Source organism: Callionymus lyra, chromosome 6 (genome assembly GCF_982586985.1).
Source record: "Callionymus lyra chromosome 6, fCalLyr1.hap1.1, whole genome shotgun sequence".
NCBI classification, from domain to species: Eukaryota; Metazoa; Chordata; class Actinopteri; order Syngnathiformes; family Callionymidae; genus Callionymus; species Callionymus lyra.
Window position 1 is genome coordinate 20,801,658 of NC_141823.1, and position 21,090 is coordinate 20,822,747.

The 21,090-nt window shown below is 37.7% G+C and overlaps 1 protein-coding gene across 1 annotated transcript; it reads right to left on the reverse strand.

Annotated features, from left to right (window-relative positions):
• Positions 1 to 1,162: 1,162 nt before the first annotated feature.
• LOC148077512 (uncharacterized) lies at positions 1,163 to 11,537 on the reverse strand. Its single transcript, XM_087794166.1, has 16 exons — positions 11,437 to 11,537; positions 11,094 to 11,139; positions 10,284 to 10,316; positions 10,017 to 10,193; positions 9,622 to 9,773; positions 9,477 to 9,566; positions 9,067 to 9,133; positions 8,699 to 8,862; positions 7,079 to 7,184; positions 6,993 to 7,022; positions 6,705 to 6,881; positions 6,468 to 6,622; positions 6,291 to 6,398; positions 4,881 to 4,962; positions 4,411 to 4,574; positions 1,163 to 1,625 (listed from the first exon to the last, which is right to left on the reverse strand). Exons 2-16 carry the CDS (start codon positions 11,137 to 11,139, stop codon positions 1,470 to 1,472), a joined length of 1,707 nt encoding a protein of 568 aa, XP_087650292.1. The 5' UTR covers positions 11,437 to 11,537; the 3' UTR covers positions 1,163 to 1,469.
• Positions 11,538 to 21,090: the final 9,553 nt, after the last annotated feature.

The window sequence follows — 21,090 nt, forward strand, 5'->3', positions numbered from 1 at the left end:
AACTAGTGAAAACAGTAAACCAGGAAATGGCCAAGCTTCCCATATGGCATATGTAAATAATCACTAAATCTAGCAAAGACAAAATATATGTTATTCGGGTAAAGAGCACAAAACGAAAATATCAACATCCAAGTGAATGGTTTCAATATTGAAAGAGTCAGTGAGAACAAAGTACTTGGAGTTATAATAGATGACATGCTAACTTGGAAGCCACACATCAGACAACTAAAACATAAGTTGACCAGGAGTGTCTCCATATTATGGAAAGCTCAGAAGGTAGTGAATCAAAAAGCACTCCACATTTTGTACGGCACCCTGATCTCTCCACACATTCAATACTGCGTCAATATTTGGGGAAACACGTATGGAGGCTCAATAAAATCGATAGTATTACACTAAAAAAGAGCTCTGAGAATAATACACTATGCCTATATATATCTATATATAGATAATATTGCGATAATTCCTTCCTTAACTTGGTGATTCATCACTTTGTTCCACAATGAGCTTGATATTTAGAAGAGAAGAAAGAGAAGTGAAAAGGTTGAAAGAGAGATCTCTACCCTGGCAGATAATTTTGTGTAAAATTTGTCAAATTTAACATTTTGGGTGAACGAACAGCAAAACTTGTGTTTGTTTTTTTTAATCAAATTATCGACTCTAGAAGCATATAGATTGTACAATCACATAAGTAAAATTGCATAAATTGCAAATTCGAAAAATGACAGACAAGAGAAACTGGGCTTTTGTGGGCCACTTTAAGAGGCAGAAAAGATTGACAGTGTTCTCGCCATAGTTGTAATCTGGAATTAGGATTTTGATAAAGATTTACACAACACTTTATTGTAAGAGTTTAAGTTTTGCATTGAATATCTACAAGTACTTTGTTTAATTGAAGTAACAAGATAAATGTCAACATTTTATTTCCATGTATGCTTGATTTTCCTTATGTCAACAATGGCTTCATTTAACTTCAAAGAAAACTAATTTTAATACAAAATTAGTAATAATTTAATTGTAATAGTGCAACACCCTATAAAATGATTAGCAATAGCTGCCTATGGCCATCCTGAGCATCCTACATGTTTTAGCTCATCTAGCCAGGCATGAGAATTCATCTGCTTTAGCATACTTGTTTCAAGAGCAAACCACAAAGCAGAACTTGTTTTTTTATGTTTGTTTTTTTTAATCTGAGAGTGTGGTGAAGCAAGTTTCTGTAATGACAGAATTTATGATTCATTTTTAATTCCTATACAAATAAAGTTCAGTGTCTTTTAATAGAGCAGCACAAAAATCGAATACATCTAAACTAAGCTACACGTTCCTGAGGTACACATTTTCAATGACAATGACTTGATACCATGCTAGCTGATATTTCAGCAGATTGGAGAAGTCAAGTCCTCACACACTTTGATAAAGATCTTCTTTCGGGAGACTCTGGAAAGTAGTTCTCGTCACAGATTACAAATTCACCAGTGATATAATACAAAGTAGCCTAGTAGAAGAAGAAACACAGAGGCGTTTGGAACGCTGGAGTCTGAGGTGGTGTAGACCTTCCTGCCATTAAGAGGTTGTGTAGGTCGAAACACATTTTTGTACCCAGCAGAGCTTGGGAACTTCATGATCTGTTGTGGAGAAAAGAGTCAAATCAGAATTTACATATTAAACTTTTATACATGATGTTTAGATTAATTGTTTCAGACTTAAAAAGGGAAGCAATGATGTCCATGAGAGCCCGAGGTGTTCAATTTAATGTCTCTGTAGGGTCACAGTATGACTCCTTTGAAGGGCTGGAAAGCCAAAAGAAAAGATGAAGGGCTTCATATAATGGAAAAGAAACCGGGAGATTTAGAAAAAAATATAAAATAAAGCCATAATAATATAAAGCTAAATAAGACGTAATTGTAATTATGTTACATCTTATTTTTTCTTCTTACAAATTAAATATGCACTAATACCTTGGATGACACATTTGGAAAATTCTTTCATCTGATCAAGAAGTAAAAAGACAGTTTCTTGCTCCGACAAGTCATTTATAAAAAAGAAAATCAATATAATGCACATGAGGATTAGTCATCTAAAGATGGAGTAGGTAAGGTAAGAAAGGCATTACTCACTACTTATTGTGAACAGAATCAAGGTTGTTTCTTAAGTTATGAATGTTCTACAGGTTACTTTTTTAATTTGGATTTTGTGTTACAACATTGAATTCAATATTTTGAAGGGGATTTGGGCAATGGAGCCAAAATTGCTCGAAGTCGACACCTATTTAAACTATAATCTGTTACTGGACTGCAAACCTTCAGGTGTGCTAAAGAAGTAAAGATGCAAGTAATTTATTTATATAGCGCTTTTCCAGACCAGGATCACAAAGCGCTTAAACAATCAAAACAATACTCAATAAAATATAAACTTTAAAAGGTCAAGATAATACTGAGAACACAGGACTTCCAGAAAATCAAGGAAAAGCCTGAATAAATAAAAATGTCTTAAGATATTTCTTGAAAGAGTCAGTAGATCCATCAAGCGCAAAGAGAGAGGGAGATCGTTCCAAAGCTTAGGAGCAACTAGTTCTCAAAAGTGTGCGAGGAACCATCAGTAGATTCTGATCCACAGACCTAAGAGCCCGAGCTGGGGTGTATGGCTGTATCAGATCAGTGATGTAAGGAGGAGTCTGACCATGAATAGCTCTGAAAGTAAGAACCAGAAGTTTAAAGTTGATCCTGAAAGAAACTGGAAGCCAGTGAAGAGTTTTAAGGATCGGAGAAATGCGAGTTCTTCTACTTGAGCGGGTTAGAATTCTCGTTGCAGAGTTCTGAATCAACTGCAGGCGAGACAGCTCCTTCTTGTTAAGACACGAAAATAAACTGTTGCAATAGTCCAGACGAGAAGACAAACGCATGGATTAAAAGCTCCAGATCATGTTGTGACAACATTTTCCTAAGTTTAGAGATTTTTCTCAGTTGAAGGAAACGGTTTCTGGTCAGTTTTCTGCAGTGTCGAACAAGAGACATGTCTTTGTCAAATACAACACCCAGGTTTCTCAGGCTCAGTTTGACAGACTGACCTAAGTCACCCAAGTACTGACTCAACCCTGGAATCTTATCATCAGGAGCAATAACCAGAGTTTCTGTTTTGTCCACATTTAGCTGCAAAGTGTTTTCACTCAGCCATTGTGCGATTTCTATCAAACAATTGACTAAGCTGTTCAGCCTCTGGGGCTCAGTTGGAACATAAAAAGTAGAGCTGGATGTCATTCCCAAAAATGAGAAACATCAGGAAATCTCTGAATGATTTTACCGAGGGGAATCAAGTACAGCAAAAACAATAAAAGGTCCCAGAACAGAACCTTGAGGGACTCCACACAACAGATGCGCCGATTCAGACCTTATTTGATTGGCAGATAGACTAAAACTGCGCCCAGAAAGATATGACGAGAACAATTGTAACACAGACCCAGACAGTCCCACTTCATCCCTCAGTCTTCTCAGCAGGATCTGGTGATCAACTGTGTGAAAGGCTGAGGACAGATCCAAGAGAACCTGAACAGTGCAGTCGCCCGAATCAGCAGACATCATGATGTCACTGGACAAGCCATTCCAAATTCTATTCATCATGGTCTAAAAGGCAAACAGTCCTACACACAATACAAGTAAAAGTAAGTAATATTTGTAGAGCGCTTTTCTATACCAGGGTCACAAAGCACTTAAACAATCAAAACAATATTCAATAAAATGGATTCTTAAAAGGACAAGACAACACAGAGACTAACACAGGAGTCTCAGAGAATCAAGGAAAAGTCTGAACAAATAAAAGTGTCAGATGTTTCTTGAAGGAGTCAGTAGATCCATCAAGCGCAGAGAGAGAGGAAGATCGTTCCAAAGATTAGGAGAAAAAGCCTGGAAGGATTTCTCTCCTCTGGTACAGAAGTATGTGCGCGGAACCATCAGATTCTGATCCGAAGACCTCAGATCCCAAGCTGGGGTTTAAGGCAGGATCAGATCACTGATTTAAGTATGAGCTTTACTATGAATAGCTCTGAAAGTAAGAACCAGAATTTTAAAATTTAACCTGAAAGAAACTGGCAGCCAGTGAAGAGTTTTAAGGATCGGAAAAATATGAGTTCTTCCACTAGAGCGGGTCAGAATTCTCTATGCAGAGTTTTGTATTAACTTTTTGTTTAGAGGTTTTTCTCAGTTGAAACAGTTTCTGGTAAGTTTCCTGCAGTGTTCAACTAGAGACAAGTCTTTGTCAAATACAACACCCAGATTTCTTAGGCTCAGTTTGAAAGGCTGGCCTAAGTCCCCCAAGTACTAAATCAACCCTGGAACATTATCATTAGGAGCAATAACCAGAGTTTCAGTTTTAAAAGTTTAGAAAGTAGCCCAAAAAGAATGCTCAATAGCTTACCAGGTCCTGGTCAATTTCTATTGGCTCTTTGAAGACAGTCCAAACCACTGCTTGATTACATAGTGGGGTGGTTAAAGAGCCATTATAGCGGTAGTACGACTTCCGGTTCACACTTCCCAGCAAGTCGTCTATGGAGATCGCTTCTGTGACATCAACTTGTGAACCTGAATAAAGTAGAAGACAAAAGAAAATTCATTTGTTTTGCTCAGGGCATCAAGGGACGTTAACTTTTCGAACAGTTAAAATCTTTTATACAAAAAAAAAAAAAAAGGGGGGGGGTAAGACATGTACCCTGGGAAAATACTGTATATAATCTGTAAAATCAATACTTCAGTTTCAAGTAGATTCATTCATTTCAAATTGTTGGCTTTTTAGATGATAAACTCCCAAAAGATTAGGATGTGGTTAAATTCATGATTTAGATTAATTAAGTGATACTGATGCTTTACTGGGTTAACAGACAGACTTACCGATGGTTTTAATAGACGAAAGGTAGTTAGTGAGTTTCTTCCAGGAATCAGCAGAACTTGAAGTTGAGCCACCACCGCTTGTCTGCGAAAATGACAAATTAATCGGACATGTTTGATTTCTGCATGTTAATTTAAAATTGGAGATAATACATTTGTCAAAGGAGAGTCAAATGGAAAGTCTATATCAATTTTGATTTACTGCAACCCGCTTAAAAAGAAAATTGAAAAAAAGTTGCTAAGTGACAAATTAAAAACGGTGGTCCTCAAACTATAATACAAATTTACCCCCGAAAATGGGTGATCCTCTACATCAAGGGTCTCTGCATCAAAAACTGCCGTGATCACCACGAATAACATGCAGAACCGATGATACCTACATTTTTTGCTCTCCAAGGTTAATAAAACAATCTCAACAAAGATCAGATGTGGTTCAATTTACAGTGGGATTTTCTGTAGCAACGCCTTTGTGACATTTGAGATGAAATGATGAAATCAAATACATTAAGCGTCGATACTCTGAGGGCATTGTCAAAGATGTTAACTGAAAACAAGAGGTGACACGCACACCGGCAGTAAGGAATGACATGCATGTTACATGAGCACCAGGTTCTCGCCCAACCTGCTTTGTAGGAAAATATCCAGTACTGATAACAAGCAGCATCACATGATAGACATGTGGTTCACGAATCGGTCACAGGTTCACATGGTGATCATACAAGTGGTAGTTCACCCAAAATTAAAATTCCACTCACTTTCTACTTAAAATGTATACATACTTAAATGTATGTTCATTTTAAAGTAGCAACTGGAGCTCAATATTTAACACCTTCATCAAAAAAAAGACACTTAACAAGTACCAATATGAAGATAGTCTGTAATGTCCGTCTTGTTTTGAAGCCTCAGCATGAGAAACGTTCAGAAAAAAAAAAACTGCAGTCTGGGATCTTCTGGTACAAACTAAAATATACAATCTTCAGCTACTGCATGAAGTCTCTCCTCAATATGTACAATTTAAGGTTTTGCTTCAAGTGGGTTCTTAAGCGATTAGAACACACATTGATAATAGAAGACAATGAGCCACAGCTTAAAAAGTAAAAGTTAAATGTTCATAAGAGTTCAGTGAATAAGAAAGTGAAGAAAGTAAATAATCCCTCGAGTTGCATGCAGCCAAATTAGCACTTTTTTCTTGTTATTTTGTAGCATTTGTACTGCTCATTTCACATGCTGTGTATGTAGCCTTTTCTGTTCTAGATTACACATTTACTTGTCCTATATGGAATGAAAACAGTTTTTTTGGGGGGGGGGGGGTCTTCTGACTAGAGCAACAAGTCAAAGAGGTGAAAAGGAATTGACGCAACTGCTTCAAGTAGTAGCTGCCGCATACTAAAAATGTGTAATTCGAGCATATACCTTGGTGCGAGTGAAATCCTTGATCAGGAACCCGAGAACAGCAAGGCCATTGTAGGTCTGCAATGCCTTATCAAGGGTCAAATCCTTCCTCTTGCACACCAAGTGCATCTAGAAAGACATGTTATCAACATCAAAACCAGTGCATTAGCTTTCCCTACATCCCTGCATTTCACCGACTTCCATCGGGTATCTTTTTGAGTCCAATGTGTGTTCAGAGCCTGTAGACTTGTGTACGTCAGTACCCCAGTGGAAATGGAACTGCAGAACAGAGTATGTGTAGCTCAAACCACCTTTGGACAATTCCAAAAGGTTGTCCTCCAGCACACACTTCACTAGAACAAAATGGAAACACATGTATGATATGGTGAGCTACATAGGGCCCAGTATTGAAACTGGCATCAGGAACATTCATACCTGCATGGCCAGTATTGATCATGTGTTTGATTGAGTGTTTGTGGCCGAAATTCCGAAAGGCAAAGGGACCAAGTTTGTCATCCACCACAGCGTCTTTCTTCTTGATGTTGATGGGAGACTGTTTTTTGCCATCACAGTTGGAATGGTGTAGAATGTGCCACTGTGATGGGCCGATGGCTGTAGAAATAAAAAATGTCAACCTTGCAGGACTACTTAAAAATAGGTTTCAATGTCAACATTTTAATTATTCTAGGCCTAGATTCCAATATAAAGTGTGTAGATACATACTGCAGTGATCATCGTAGCACCAGGTTTGGCCTATAAAGACATTATTAGAATTTCTCCGTTCAACAAATTAGGATAAATGAACCCACTTGCAGGGAGAGGTGTCGCTGGGGAAGAAAATACATGGCGTCCATTCAGCTCTTGTGTTGGTCGATAGACATTTTTAAGGCCAGTCTTTAAAGCGAACTGTTCAACCTGAAAATAAACACGCGATATCCCTTAGGCGTTTGACAACACACTTGTCTGCCCCATCTGATGCTAATGAATCATTTCAGATGTAAACTGACCCGAACCGGAAAACAAGTTCTGAATTAAAAAACAAAAAGATTGTGGTTTGTGGTTCTCTCAACAAACCACAAGCCTGAAATAAATTACCATCCTCCAGATCTTATGTCATCTTGAAAGAAACTGGTTCCTATAAACCGTTTTAAAGTTATTTTTAATCAGTGCGTGTTCAAAATTAGACTTTAAATAATTAATTATCTCATTGCCAACATCTCCAGAGGTTACGGTGCAAACCACAAAACTGACACTGGATTTTGAATTGACCATATATAGCCTATTTAGCCTTATATGAGGAGTAAAATCTGCAATTTAAAAACATATTTTTACTTTGCAAACATGAATCTATGATAACATGTCCTGTGAAAAGTAAAAAAAAAAATTTTTTTAAAAACTCGTCACAACCTTTGTGAGCGTTTGCTAGCTCATTTTATTAAAATGATATTTCTAAATAAAACATTTGGAATGGAAAATTGTATAGTTTCTTTGATGTTGTATATGCACCCTGCTGAATTATAATGGAGTTCAATATGGTAAGATTGGAAGTTGGATCCATTTCAATTCTCATTGGGCTCCACTGCACCTTAAAATTATCCAATAATTTCAAACATCATACAAGACAGAAAAATCTTCCCAAGTTCCTGAATCTTCTGTCTTTCAGTTACTATGGTATTTTATTGGTGTTATTTTGAATATTTATTAAACGTTATGAGCCTGGTCTACCAAACATGCGTCTTCCATTGCTCAAGCAATGAGCGTCGACAGCACTTGACGTCAAGATTGTTGATAAGCAGGCAGTCAGATTTCTTTGTGTCACATGTCCGTGTTCAAGTTTAAAAAAAAAAAAAAACAAGCAGAGAAACTATGAACTGATCAGATCAAACACCAGCATGTGCTCTTGTCATTACAAATGCCGAAACTATGGTGATGCGTCGCTGATAGTTATTCAACTTTTTCTTCTTATCAACCAAAACAATGTTTGGAAGGAAATTAAGGCAGTACTCATTTTGGAATTTGACACATGACAATAAATTCAAAAGACAAATAACAAAGACTTTGGCTACTACCAACTCATACACCTGCCCTCAATATCTAAGATTCCTTCTGTAGTAGAATACAGCCTATGCAAATCAAATAACTTCATTGTCAAGAACCCTTGCATGCATCTCTGTGCCTTGTTTGCCAAGTGAGGACAAAGCACATGAAAGTAATTGTTAATTTCCAGTAGGGGAGATCTGATCAGACCAGGTAATTATACTAGAAAGTTCTGGTTTGATGCGATCATTATCTAGACTTGTTTTTCAGGACTGGGTGGATAGGTAATTGGAACACATTCATGCTAGAATTCCAGTCACTTTTACAAGGTGTGTGCAAGACCTTTGTTCTTATTAAGCCCCATTTAAACCAAGCTTGAAGTCAACCCTCACCAGGTCCTTGTGGAGGTTGATTGGCTCATGGAAAAGTGTCCAAACCACGGCTTCGTTGCATTTGGGAGTGGTCAGGGAGCCCATGTAGCGATAAAACTTGGTCAGGTTAACATTTCCGATCAGGTCATTGATGGAGATGCCGTGGGTCATGTTCATTTCAGTCCCTGTCAGTGAAAACATTAACGTGATCTAAAACATGTGAAGAATGTGTTTAATTGCTGCCATTTAAAAAGGTGTGTCCTCAATTTAGACCAAAGGAACCTTAAGCAACTGATTTTTTTTTTTCTCCATTACAGAAACTAGATCACATGCTGATCCATATACGCTAAACAAGATGAGCAAGAGTCGTAAAAGTCAACGGACCATACCTGTGACATTCTGCAGGTAAGAGGTGAGATTGCCCCACGGTTCAGATTTGACACCGTCTTCTGTCGCCTGTAAGAAATGGTTTAGTCAACAAAATATGAAAATACTTTTAACACAATAAAAACGATTGCATGGGCAGAGTGGAGGTCATCTACGCCAGTGGTATTAATCCATCTGGAAGTCTCTGGGTTTACATCTGCTGATTCCTTGCTTTCAAAAAATCCTCCAAAAATGTAAAAGAATCCCAATCGTAAATGTTTTGGCATTCTGTCTGAACTATAAACATTCTTACACACAGAAAGCTTCATTTGCTGAGTTTAATCTGACCTTTATCTCAGCTGCACAAGAGTTTGAGAATAAATGACTGCAACAATAACTGAGCTGACAAAAAAGAGACAAACCAAGTACATACATTAATGAAAAATCCAAGAACAGCAAGTCCTTCTGGGTCCGCTACAGCCTGCTCCACACTCAGACCCTTTTTCAGGCTGACTATGTGCATCTGGAAAAAGCAAAAGATTTAAGGAGTGTACTTGATTAGAAGGAACACGCGGTACCTCCATCGGATAACGGTGCCCATCGACTAGGTGCTCCGAGCCTGGGTGATGCTCGGTGTCGCCCCAGTGGAAGTGAAGCTGGAGGGTTTTGTAAGTAGCATTGAGTCCACCACCACTTACTTCAACCTCATCTTCCTTTATGGTGCATTTCACTGGGCAAAGCAGATTAAAGTAAAAAAATATATACAGACAATTTTATTATCATGAACCAGATTCCATTTAAGTACTACAACAGCTACACAATGACTCACTTTGAAGCTACCACATTTTTTATTACCACTAAATATATTTTTTTCTTGCCAAGGTTTGAGTTGTTGCAATTCTCCCCATTCATTAGATAACCAAGCACTACTAGATACTCTAGTTCAGCTTGTTTTCTAATGGTTGTCGTTTACCTGTGTGTCCATTATTTATGATGGTCTTGAAGGCATGAGGTGAGGAGAAGTTTTTGAGGGAAAAGTTTGTCAGGTTGTCGTCCTTTTCCACAAGGAGGGTCTGTATATTTACAGGTGACTGTTTGTTACTTTTGCAGAAAGCACCGTCAAGGTCACCCCAATGAGACGGCGTGTGCGCTGTGTTGAGTGGGTGTATTCAAAAAACAAGCTTACAAATCAAGAACACACAGTTGACTCATTAACATTAGCAGCACATGCTTTACATACCACAGCCAGTGTAACACCAGTCACTGTCAGCCGCTGAAAGATGAAATCCAAAAGTCACACCCTCAGCTTTTCGACAGTCACTCTTGCCATGTCAGTTTTTTTTGCAACTTCTACAGACATTTTCTGCACAAATGTTACATTTGCAAAGTTTTGAATTCTTAAAGTGTGTTTTTTTTTCGAAGTCTTGTAATTAATTTACTTCAAAAGGATGCCATTTCTATTGACATTATTTATATGTGCTCAATTGGAACAACTTCAAGTAAAGCGCTATGTATGAGCAAAGAATCCTGGTTATTCGTTCTTTAGGCGATTGTGCAATGTGTCAATTTATTTTCAGTTTTTAATACTACCAAAAAAAAAGTTTCACTTATTTTATGACCCAATTATTGTTATCACTTAAAAATTTTTTTAAAAAAAAACAACTTGTTGGGTCACTATGTAATTGCTTGTGAATTTGCCCACAGCTCTATTTTGAAGGACAGGGTATTGTCATGCAAGTAAGTGCAAACAAAACTACTACTCATGCTCTAGATATTCACAGAATTCTTCACCCCTTTTTCTGTTTTTGTAAAAAAAACGTTAAGCCCTTTTAAAGGAGGGATTACATGAATGCTACATTTAATTACAATGCATCTGCTTCTGCAACTATTTTAGTCAGAAGAATTGTTAACTGACCATAATGAAGTATAGACCAAGTTGGTGCAAACGAGCACCAGCCTATACAAAATTAAAAGCCTTGTCAGCTTTCTTTGTGAACTATTAGGTTTCATTTCTGATGCTTTCACACACAAAAAAATAAAGTCAACTCACCGCGAGAACCGAGAGTCACGCACAGAAGGAGCAATGGCAGAATCATCTTTGAGAAGAAAAACATGATTAATCATTACATATAAATTAGTTTTTTTTGTTAATCATCAGTGAAACTTTTAACTGCCTTTAACACCAAGGTCACCAAATGCTGACACAGAAAAGAGTCAGCAGTTCCAGCCGTCATAATTTATGAAGTGCCATTTCAGTCTATAGGTTGCGAGGCATCAATGGTAACTTAATGCTTGGCTGCTGTGACTTCTCAGCCCTGAACGCGCCTCATGGGCCCTCAACACAAACGTAGCGCTAAATGTTGAAGGTCACGGCTGATGTAAAAATCACTCACCTTGTTAATGCAGATCGGTCGAATGTCGATTTAGTGATAGTCCATGTGTGATATCAGGAGTCAAGTCAATGATATAAAGGGCGTTTGGACGTGGGAACAGGAGGGGCCCTTGCTGTATATCCCACAACAGTACCTGTATTGGAATCACAAAACAAGTCTGGTTTTTCAGGGTACCGTCAGAACAAACCAAGGTTAAACCATACCGACGTCAAGTGTCAGCCCCTGAAGTTCTGGATGGGAAAACAGATCTCACTCCACGATCGCGAGACAGCTTTTTTTTTGCATTTTGTGAATTTTCCAAACACACGCCTCGATCCAGTTCCCCTCCAGATAGAATAATCCAAACGCAGAATGTTTGAGTTTCCTTGTGCCAACAATGCAGTTCCTGAGTGCGTTTTGTTTAAAAGGTGATTCATTGCGTTTGATAATGTGCAAGTCCACTTAACGTTGCCGTTGATGAATATTCTGCACAGGAATATATTTGAACATGCAAAAACTTTTCACATGATGTCACTCTCTTGTTTGTTCAGGGGATACAAGGTTGACATACTTACATAGGCCAAGTAAACAACAGCAAAACCACTACGTTAAGTCAATGAACTTACATGTGTATTTACTTTGGATGTGTATTCAGAGTAACATTAGGATATAATATAGTTAATCACACTATAAGCCGAGGGGATTTCTTGGTTACCCTCCGTTTAGATCCCTTCAGAAGACGACAAACAAAAGGCTGCACTTTCCCCATCAGAGGTTTTTGACAAATGATGCTGTAAACTTGCTGGATAACGTTGATGCAAGTTTATAGAAGCTAGTGTGAACAGGTTTATCTGAGCCACTTTTACAAAAAAAAGGGTAGTTAGAAAAACATTATAGTAATCCGACCCCAAAGTTAAATAGGATTTATGTCAGCAGTGTGCAAACTCATTTTCCCAATAAGTAACATACAGCAAATAAAATAAAAAAAACAATGTAGGCAAACCAATATTGGAATTAATTTTAATGCGGCATAAAGTGTTTGAAGGAAAAAAAACATCCATTTGTAGACGTTTGCAGATACGTTTGCGACAGCCTTGTGTGGTTCCTTACTGCAGATCCCCCTTAGTTGTACATTTCACACTCATGAGACAAATAAACAGCACTTGTCACATCTTCTCTGAAGAAATGTACCAATCATTTAGGAGCTCCGATAAAATGTGACCATGTATAAGCCATCAGGTGTGCCTGTTTTTGAGTCATGTTTTTGTAAAGCTGTGGAAGTCGCTCGGCTGGTTTGTCTAGTTTGTTTCACATTGCCTGGATGTGAGACAAATATGCGTGTGAAGTACTTGATGGCACGTGGTGAATAGCTCATGGAAACTGAAGAAACAATTTGGCAGCTTGAACTCATCCAGGTTTCTCTCCGCTCAAGTCTAACCAGTTGCTGACATGTGCATCCACTAATTCATTTATCATTCTACATTTCCTTTCAATCATAAAAGGCAAGTCAAATCAACCCTACCGTTCCTACATGCTAGATCAAAGTACATCAAAGTGTGTCGTTGCAGGCGCTTATGACCTCTGACAAAATGCTTTTGTGCTCAAGGTCACGACACGGTAACAGCTAGCCTGAAAAGATCAATCATCATTTTTGAAACACTTTCTGGGATGTGAAGAGTCACAACGAACAATAATAATTAAAAGTATACGAACAAGTCAAATACCTTCACTTTTGTGTGAAGAATTTTAAACTATCATCTTGAGTGCTACTGGGAGGCAGTTAGTGTAGAATCTTTGGGGGAAAATGTGAATTCAATGGAATCTGATGTTGTACACCCACATAGACTCACTTTAATTTGCACTTTAACATTTATTGTCTATGATCCTTAAATTTGGACAGAAAATAACTCACTGTGGCCAAATTAAGGATTAATTTCTTCCATTTAACTTCTGTGGAGTACAATGTGCTAATCATTTGACACAGTCTACTAAACATTTGCTCTTACCTCACAGCAAGAAGTTTGCCCCAAAGGCAAAGGTGCTGTTTCAACCACCTGCCCGTGGTTAAATAATCAGAAGCCCACCGGAGAGGGGCCTGGAGCAGCTGATTCAACTTCGACAATATTAGCTCTCATGTTTCGACAGGTTCATTGTGTTCAATGCTTTAAGAGTCAATAGACACTAATGAGACGTGTTGTTTTGTAGCTAAGGTATTGCCACAAAAACAGAATTAACTGGACCCAAATATGTTTAATGAGAAAAAACCCTACAACCCTAAGGGGTTTAAATCATTAGAATAAATAATTGAACAACATTGCTAACATTTCCTACTGTGAGAAAATTAGGATATTTTATGTGATTTTGAAATGTATTAAACAACTTTTGAATGATCTGGAAATGGCGAATAAAACGGTATATGCCGAAAATTGGAGTTGACTCATATTGAAATAGAGATTTGACATTTGTCTACAGAATCGCACCAGGAAGTGTAATTCTAAACCACCTCTGTCACAGCCAACAACGATGCAGGTTAAACACACGATAAGCTTGAAAGGATTTGAACTCATCCTCTTTAATCCACTTAAAAAAACAAAACAAACAAAGGCTGCACTTTTTAAATCCAAGGCTGAAAAATTGATACTTTAAAAGCCTGGTGGGATCATGTGGATCCATTTTAGAAAAACTATTTTGATTTTTCTTTGTCAACAAACAATTAGGAAAGTATACTTGGTCAAGGGCAATCGAGATGATTGACAATAAGTACATTTCACAACTTCAATAATTGGAATGTTGAAGTCCTTCTCAGGGACAAGATTGACATGCTCCAATATTGATTATTTCTGGGCAATCTGCATGATCCGGGAAACGCATGCCCACTAACCTGTTTTGATTCGCGATATTTTATGGCAAACCAATTTAGACAAAAAGTATGTATTTATACTGTACTCTATATTAGTGTTTGCAGGACAAACTCCTTTATTACAATCATCGACCCAAACTTCAACAGAATTATTGTGCAAGTTGTATTTTTGGCGATTCATTTAATTACTGAACAACAACAGTGCTGCTGTTCAATCCAAGATGTAAATACATCTCAAACTTGGATATTTAAAGAAGTAAAAGTGTCGGCTATCATAAAAATACTAATACACTAATTATTAGTGTGCATAATTATTATGCAGCTCATTAAAAATCAAACTTATCTAAACTCACTTGTTCATTTGCATCTGTTAAAGTGATAATGATGATAAAACAACTCAAAATGTACAAATACATTTCTGACATTTTAACAACAGAGCATCAGTGACAAATATAGCCACCCTTCTTTTCAATAACACTCAAAAGCCGTCCATCTGTGGAGTGTGTCAGTTTCTTGATCTGTTGGCGATCAACTTTTTGTGCCGTAGCAACCAACGCCTCCCAGACACTGTTCAGAGAGGTGGACTGCATTCCTTCCCTGTAAAGGTCTCGTTTAATAAGGGCCCACAGGTTCTCCATCGGGTTTAGGCCAGGTGAGGAAGGAGGCCATGTCATTATTTTTCATTTTTCAGGCCCTTTACTGGCTATAGCCAGTATGTTTGGGAGTTGAGTTTTAGTCCATCTTCAACCCTAAAGAGTCTAACCAGCTCATCTTTAATAATACCAGCCCACACCAGTACTCCACCCCCACTCCACCTTTACTGAACTGTTCATCGGGAGTGACTCATCGCATCAGTCCATAAATCTTTTAAATATTGCTTGGCTTTTGCTTTTGCTTCATTTATTTTGCTGTACTTGATTCCCCTGGGTAAAATCATTCAGTGATTTCCTGATGTTTCTTAAACATAAGAAATTAAACAATGGCTGAGTGAAAACACTTTTCAGCTAAATGTTGACAAAACAGAAACTCTGGTTATTGCTCCTGATGATAAGGTTCCAGGGTTGAGTCAGTACTTCGGTGACTTAGGTCAGTCTGTCAAACTGAGCCTGAGAAACCTGGGTGTTGTATTTGACAAAGACATGTCTCTAGTTCAACACTGCAGAAAACTGACCTTCAACTGAGAAAAATCTCTAAACTTAGTACAATGTTGTCACAACATTATCTGGAGCTTGTAATCCATTTGTTTGTGTCTTCTCGTCTAGACTATTGCAACAGTTTGTTTTCATGTCTTAACAAGAAGGATCTGTCTCGCCAGCAGTCCATTCAGAACTTTGCAACGAGAATTCTGTTCCGCTGTGGTAGAAGAACTCACATTTCTACGATCCTTAAAACTCTTCACTGGCTTCTAGTTTCCTTCAGGATCAACTTTAAAAATTCTGGTTTTCACTTTCAGATCTATTCATGGTCAGGCTCCTCTTTACATCAGTGATCTGATCCAGCTTTACAACCCAGCTCGGGCTCTGAGGTCTGTGGATCAGAATCTACTGATGGTTCCTCGCACACGGTTCAGGACTAGAGGAGAGAAATCCTTCCAGACTGTTGCTCCTAAGCTTTGGAACGATCTTCCTCTCCCTCTGTGTTTGATGGAGTTGTGGGGATTTTGTGTTCCGGTGAACCGACCCCTCACCAGTCTCGTACGTGGTGGTGGAAAATGAAAGACAGACACATGGATGAGTTTAAGAAAAATGCTCGTTTAGTGAATTATGCAAAAGTCAGAGACAAACTTACGTGAACACGGGCGCTAGCAAGCAGAGAGATCTATCTCAGACGTCTTCGAATGCCAAAACGCAAAGATCTCACAAAATGGTGGATTTTTTATAGTAGAATATTCAGGTTAACGCCTCTAGTCAATTGTACATGTATGATTGGTCAGTAACTGTAAACACTTGTCTTCTAAGATGGCCGCAGCACGAACACAAAATCCCTACAGAGGTTACTGACTTCTTCAAGAAACAACTTAAGACATTTTTATTTGTTCAGGCTTTTCATTGATTTTCTGGAACTCCTGTGTCGTTCTCAGTGTTATCTTGACCTTTAAAGTACTGTATATATTTTATTGAGAATTGTGACTTTGTGACCCTGGTCTGGAAAAGCGCTCTATAAATATAAATTACTTACTTACTTACAAATTCCTCAGCTGCGATGACACTGCATTGTGGCCACGAAATAATTATGTCATGGTATCACGAATGAATCCAAATCTTTTATGGCATTTTACCCTTTTTACATCGTCAGTCTGTTTAGTTCAGTGCTACTGCTCATGGCTCTTCACCCCACCTTCTGGGTTCGAGACCTGGCTTGCCCTTTTCATTTTTTTTACGTGATTGTTTTTCAAATATTGTAGTGATGTAAAGGATATTTAGGTATTTGTCTCAATAACAGACATTTTTGTTTAGACATTATTTATATTCTCACATTATTGACACCAGAGAGTTTATTCTGAAGAATGCACTCTCCTAATATTACTACCATTTGTTAGACTAGAAGAGAGATATTACATTTTAATGTGTAACATTTATCACACCAAAGTCTCTTGAGACTTATACCTAAATATTTAATTCCTTAAACCACTATAAAATGTTAATAACAATCACTTAAAAATGACAAGAACGAGACGGGTCACAAACCCGTAAATCGAGTTACGCATTTGTGGATCACTGTACGGATACACGTGTATATTTGCAATTCCTTTCATAAATTTACAAGACTTTAGCAACAGCAATAGCCCCATAGATTTTAGTTCGAGTGTTTGTGTGTCATTTAACAATACCCTTTCCCTTTCTGTTTTCAGGGAACTTCTCATGAGGAATTCTTTCTTCAGGCCACCCTGCCAGACCTTCCTTCAACCTTCCAGCTGAGATCTTGACAAGGAGGTCAAAATCTTCGTCTTTTGAAAACAACTCTATCCCAGATTTCAGAACGACAAAACTTTTAATCTGCTGACATGTTGTCAGTCAATCCGGACAGTCAGGTTTTCAATAACTTCTGAAAGCGATGCGGTTCTACCCTGAAAACAGAAAGGGAAAAGGGTATTGTTAAATGAAAGTGTATACATTTAAGAACAATAAAACACAGTGTGGTTGGTTGGTTCAGCTTTCTTTAGAATGTCAGTGTTATAATCATAATCGCAAATGTCTATTTTCTCTTCATCCTCAATCATAGGTGAATACAACCCTGTGTCTTTTCTGTGGAAAAAAACAAAACAATTTACATACTTTGCGTTTTGGAATTAATAATACTTTGAAACTTTGAGAAGTTACAATACCTTTAACTTTTAGTTTTCATTCATTCTCCTGGTTTGCAAGATGGAAAGTAAGTTCTTATTTACAAACCTTAAAAGACATGTAACATGTGAGTACATTTTACAAATGTATTTGAAGTGTATATTACCAACACAATGTTTATGCTATAAGTAAAATAATGCACTAATGTTATGACAGTTAACATAAGTTAACATAGTTAACAGAATAATAAAATGTAACAGAATGTACCGTAGATATTGATGATTTATGACACTGGGAGCGTGACATCAGATGAAGTTTACTTACATCTCAGTCTCTTTCATTCTAAATCTTTCGCTACTTGTCGCTTCAGTCTCTCAGTGTTTCAACAATAAAGTCCCCAAACTGACATGGAAGTCACTTCCTTTTTGGAATAATGCAGCGCATTTCCTTTTTGGCTAAATGTCGAAGTGTTTTCCCTTAATGTTGAAGTGTTGTCGCTTCGGTGTTTGCATTTCTTGTGAGGTTTTTCGGCCATCGGATTGTCAGCCACCGTAAAATTTGTGGCACATAAAGACTGTTTGGTCTATTTCTCTGCAGTGTAAATAAGTAGTAATGTAGTATATGAGCTGTCCTTACTCGGCCTTAATGGGCAGGAGCAAGAGCTAAACAAGGTGAAGGTGGATATGGTTGATCCTGTTGGATGACTTCAATGGTTTGGCCTGCTCCATCAGTTTGACATCTCCTATGTCAAGTATGTCAATTATTTATAATGAGTCTTTGTGCCCCCATAACAGGCTCAGAGTAGATCAGCTGCTGACCATGAGTTAACCCTAGGACATGATTTAGAGACGATGCCCCTCAACTATTTAAATTATTCTGTTTTTCAAATTTGTTATTTTTCCGGCACCACAAGAAAAATTGCATGTTGTGTTTACGTTTAATAGTTGTTTTATTAAAACACTTGGTTTATGTTTTTTAGGAAGATTAAATGACGAGAAAACCTACATTAGACAAAAAATAAATGTTTACTTTTCTCAGAATCATAATTCTTTATATTTGCCATTATTAGATGAAAGGGTCCACTAATTTGGAATTTGTTTTGGTCCACTGTGCAAAATCAAAAATCAAACATTATAGAATATGATCCTAAACATAAATTCGAATTTCTATATTGATGTTAAAACATGAATGGATTATTTTTTCTCACAAAAAATCATCTATAAACTGTTAATGTTAAATATAATTCTATGCTAAATGTAGTTAAAAGTCTACAATGGTGTCAAACTGTTTTTCGTTCTGGGAACTTTTTGTTTGTTTTTTTGTTTCATTCCTTTATTCTGTACTAACACCACAAGAAAAACTCGAAGTTGTGTTTACAACACTGACAATAAAACGTTTTTTGATTCTGATTCTATAAGATAAATGTAACTAGACTATTTCCCTATTAAATTAATAAAAAATGACAAGCACTAGACGCATCACGAACCCAGGATGTTGATGTGAAGTGACGTGTAGCGATGAACTGGCTGATGATCAGGGTTGAATGCTATAAGATAATTAAAAGATTTGTATTCATTCCTGATACCACGAGATCATTCTTTCCTGTCCACAACACTCGGTATTTCCTGGCCACAAATCAAGATTAACATTTTCGTAAATCGAGTTATGCATTTGTGGATCACTGTACGGATACACGTATATATTTGTGAATTCTTTCACACGTTTACAAGGCTTTAGCAACAGAAACAACCACATAGTTTTGTTGAGATTGAGTGATAAGGATGTAAATGAGCTTCATTAACTTGACAGCATCTTAAGTGTTGGCACAAAAGCTGTTGTTGTAAGAGAGACAAAAAATACTTTCACTCTTTGTCCTCTGAAACATGCAGTTTGACATTTTTAGACATATATGCCAAGAGATCAAAATGTTCCTTAATGAAGGGCTGACAGGATGAGGTCAAAGACGAGATTGTCTCTCACTGAAGATCTCTATCAGTGTCTGGAGAATCTTTACTGCCCCTGAGACATTAAAGAAATGACTTGCTTATGTAAAGTGGATCTGTCGTCAAATGTTCGTCTGGTTCAAGTTTTTCATTCGAACACTTAGAGATAAGCAGAGATTTATTCGTATTTATCCATGTGTAACTTGGTGCAGTGTTTCAGTACTCGGTGGAAAGTTCAACTTTCACAGCCAAAAGTTTCAATGTTTTATTCGAAAAATTGACTTTATCTGCATTTCTCCTCGCAGGTAAGTAAGTAAGTAAGTAAGTAAGTAAGTAATATTTATTTATATAGCGCTTTTCGAGACCAGGGTCACAAAGCGCTTAGACAATCAAAACAATACTCAAAAAAGTACATACTTTAAAGATCAAGATAATACTGAGAACAACACAGGAGTTCGAGAAATTCAAGGAAAAGCCTGAACAAATAGATACGTCTTAAGGTGTTTCTTAAAGGAGTCAGTAGATTCCATCAAGCGCAAAGAGAGAGGAAGATCGTTCCAAAGCTTAGGAGCAACAGCCTGAAAAGATTTCTCTCCTCTGGTCCTGAGCCGTGTGCGTGGAACCATGAGTAGATTCTGATCCACAGACCTCAGAGCCCGAGCTGGGGTGTAAGGCTGGATCAGATCACTGATGTAAGGAGGAGCCTGACCATGAATAGCTCTGAAAGTAAGAACCAGAATTTTAAAGTTGATCCTGAAAGAAACTGGAAGCCAGTGAAGAGTTTTAAGGATCGGAGAAATGTGAGTTCTCCTACTTGAGCGGGTCAGAATTCTCGCTGCAGAGTTCTGAATCAACTGCAGACGAGACAGCTCCTTCTTGTTAAGACATGAAAACAAACTGTTACAATAGTCCTGACGAGAAGAAACAAACGCATGGATTACAAGCTCCAGATCATGTTCCGACAACATTTTCCTAAGTTGAGAGATTTTTCTCAGTTGAAGGAAACAGTTTCTGGTCAGTTTTCTGCAGTGTCGAACAAGAGACATGTCTTTATCAAATACAACACCCAGGTTTCTCAGGCTCAGTTTGACAGACTGACCTAAGTCACCCAAGTACTGACTCAACCCTGGAATCTTATCATCAGGAGCAATCACCAGAGTTTCAGTTTTGTGTTTTCACTCAGCCATTGTTTGATTTCTAGCAAACAATTGACTAAGCTGTTCAGCCTTTGGGGCTCAGTTGGGTCAAAAGAGCAGTAGAGCTGGATGTCATCAGCAAAAATGTGATAAGAAACATCTGGAAATCTCTGAATGATTTTACCGAGGGGAATCAAGTACAGCAAAAACAATAAAGGACCCAGAACAGAACCTTGAGGGACTCCACACAACAGATCTGCCGATTCAGACCTCATTTGATTGGCAGATACACTAAAACTGCGCACAGAAAGGTAAGATGAGAACCATTCTAACACAGACCCAGACAGTCCCACTTCATCCCTTAGTCTTCTCAGCAGGATCTGGTGATCAACTGTGTCAATAAGGTGCATTTATTCAGCGTTAAAAATCACGATTCAACGTCACAGTGGGAA

Coding starts and splice junctions, on each gene's coding strand:
- LOC148077512 (XM_087794166.1), bottom strand. CDS start 11,139: ATGATTCTGCCATTGCTCCTTCTGTGCGTGACTCTCGGTTCTCGCG. Junction 10,317..11,093: donor CGTGACTCTCGGTTCTCGCG/GTGAGTTGACTT, acceptor TTCATCTTTCAG/CGGCTGACAGTGACTGGTGT. Junction 1,626..4,410: donor TAGAAATTGACCAGGACCTG/GTAAGCTATTGA, acceptor TCTCCACAACAG/ATCATGAAGTTCCCAAGCTC.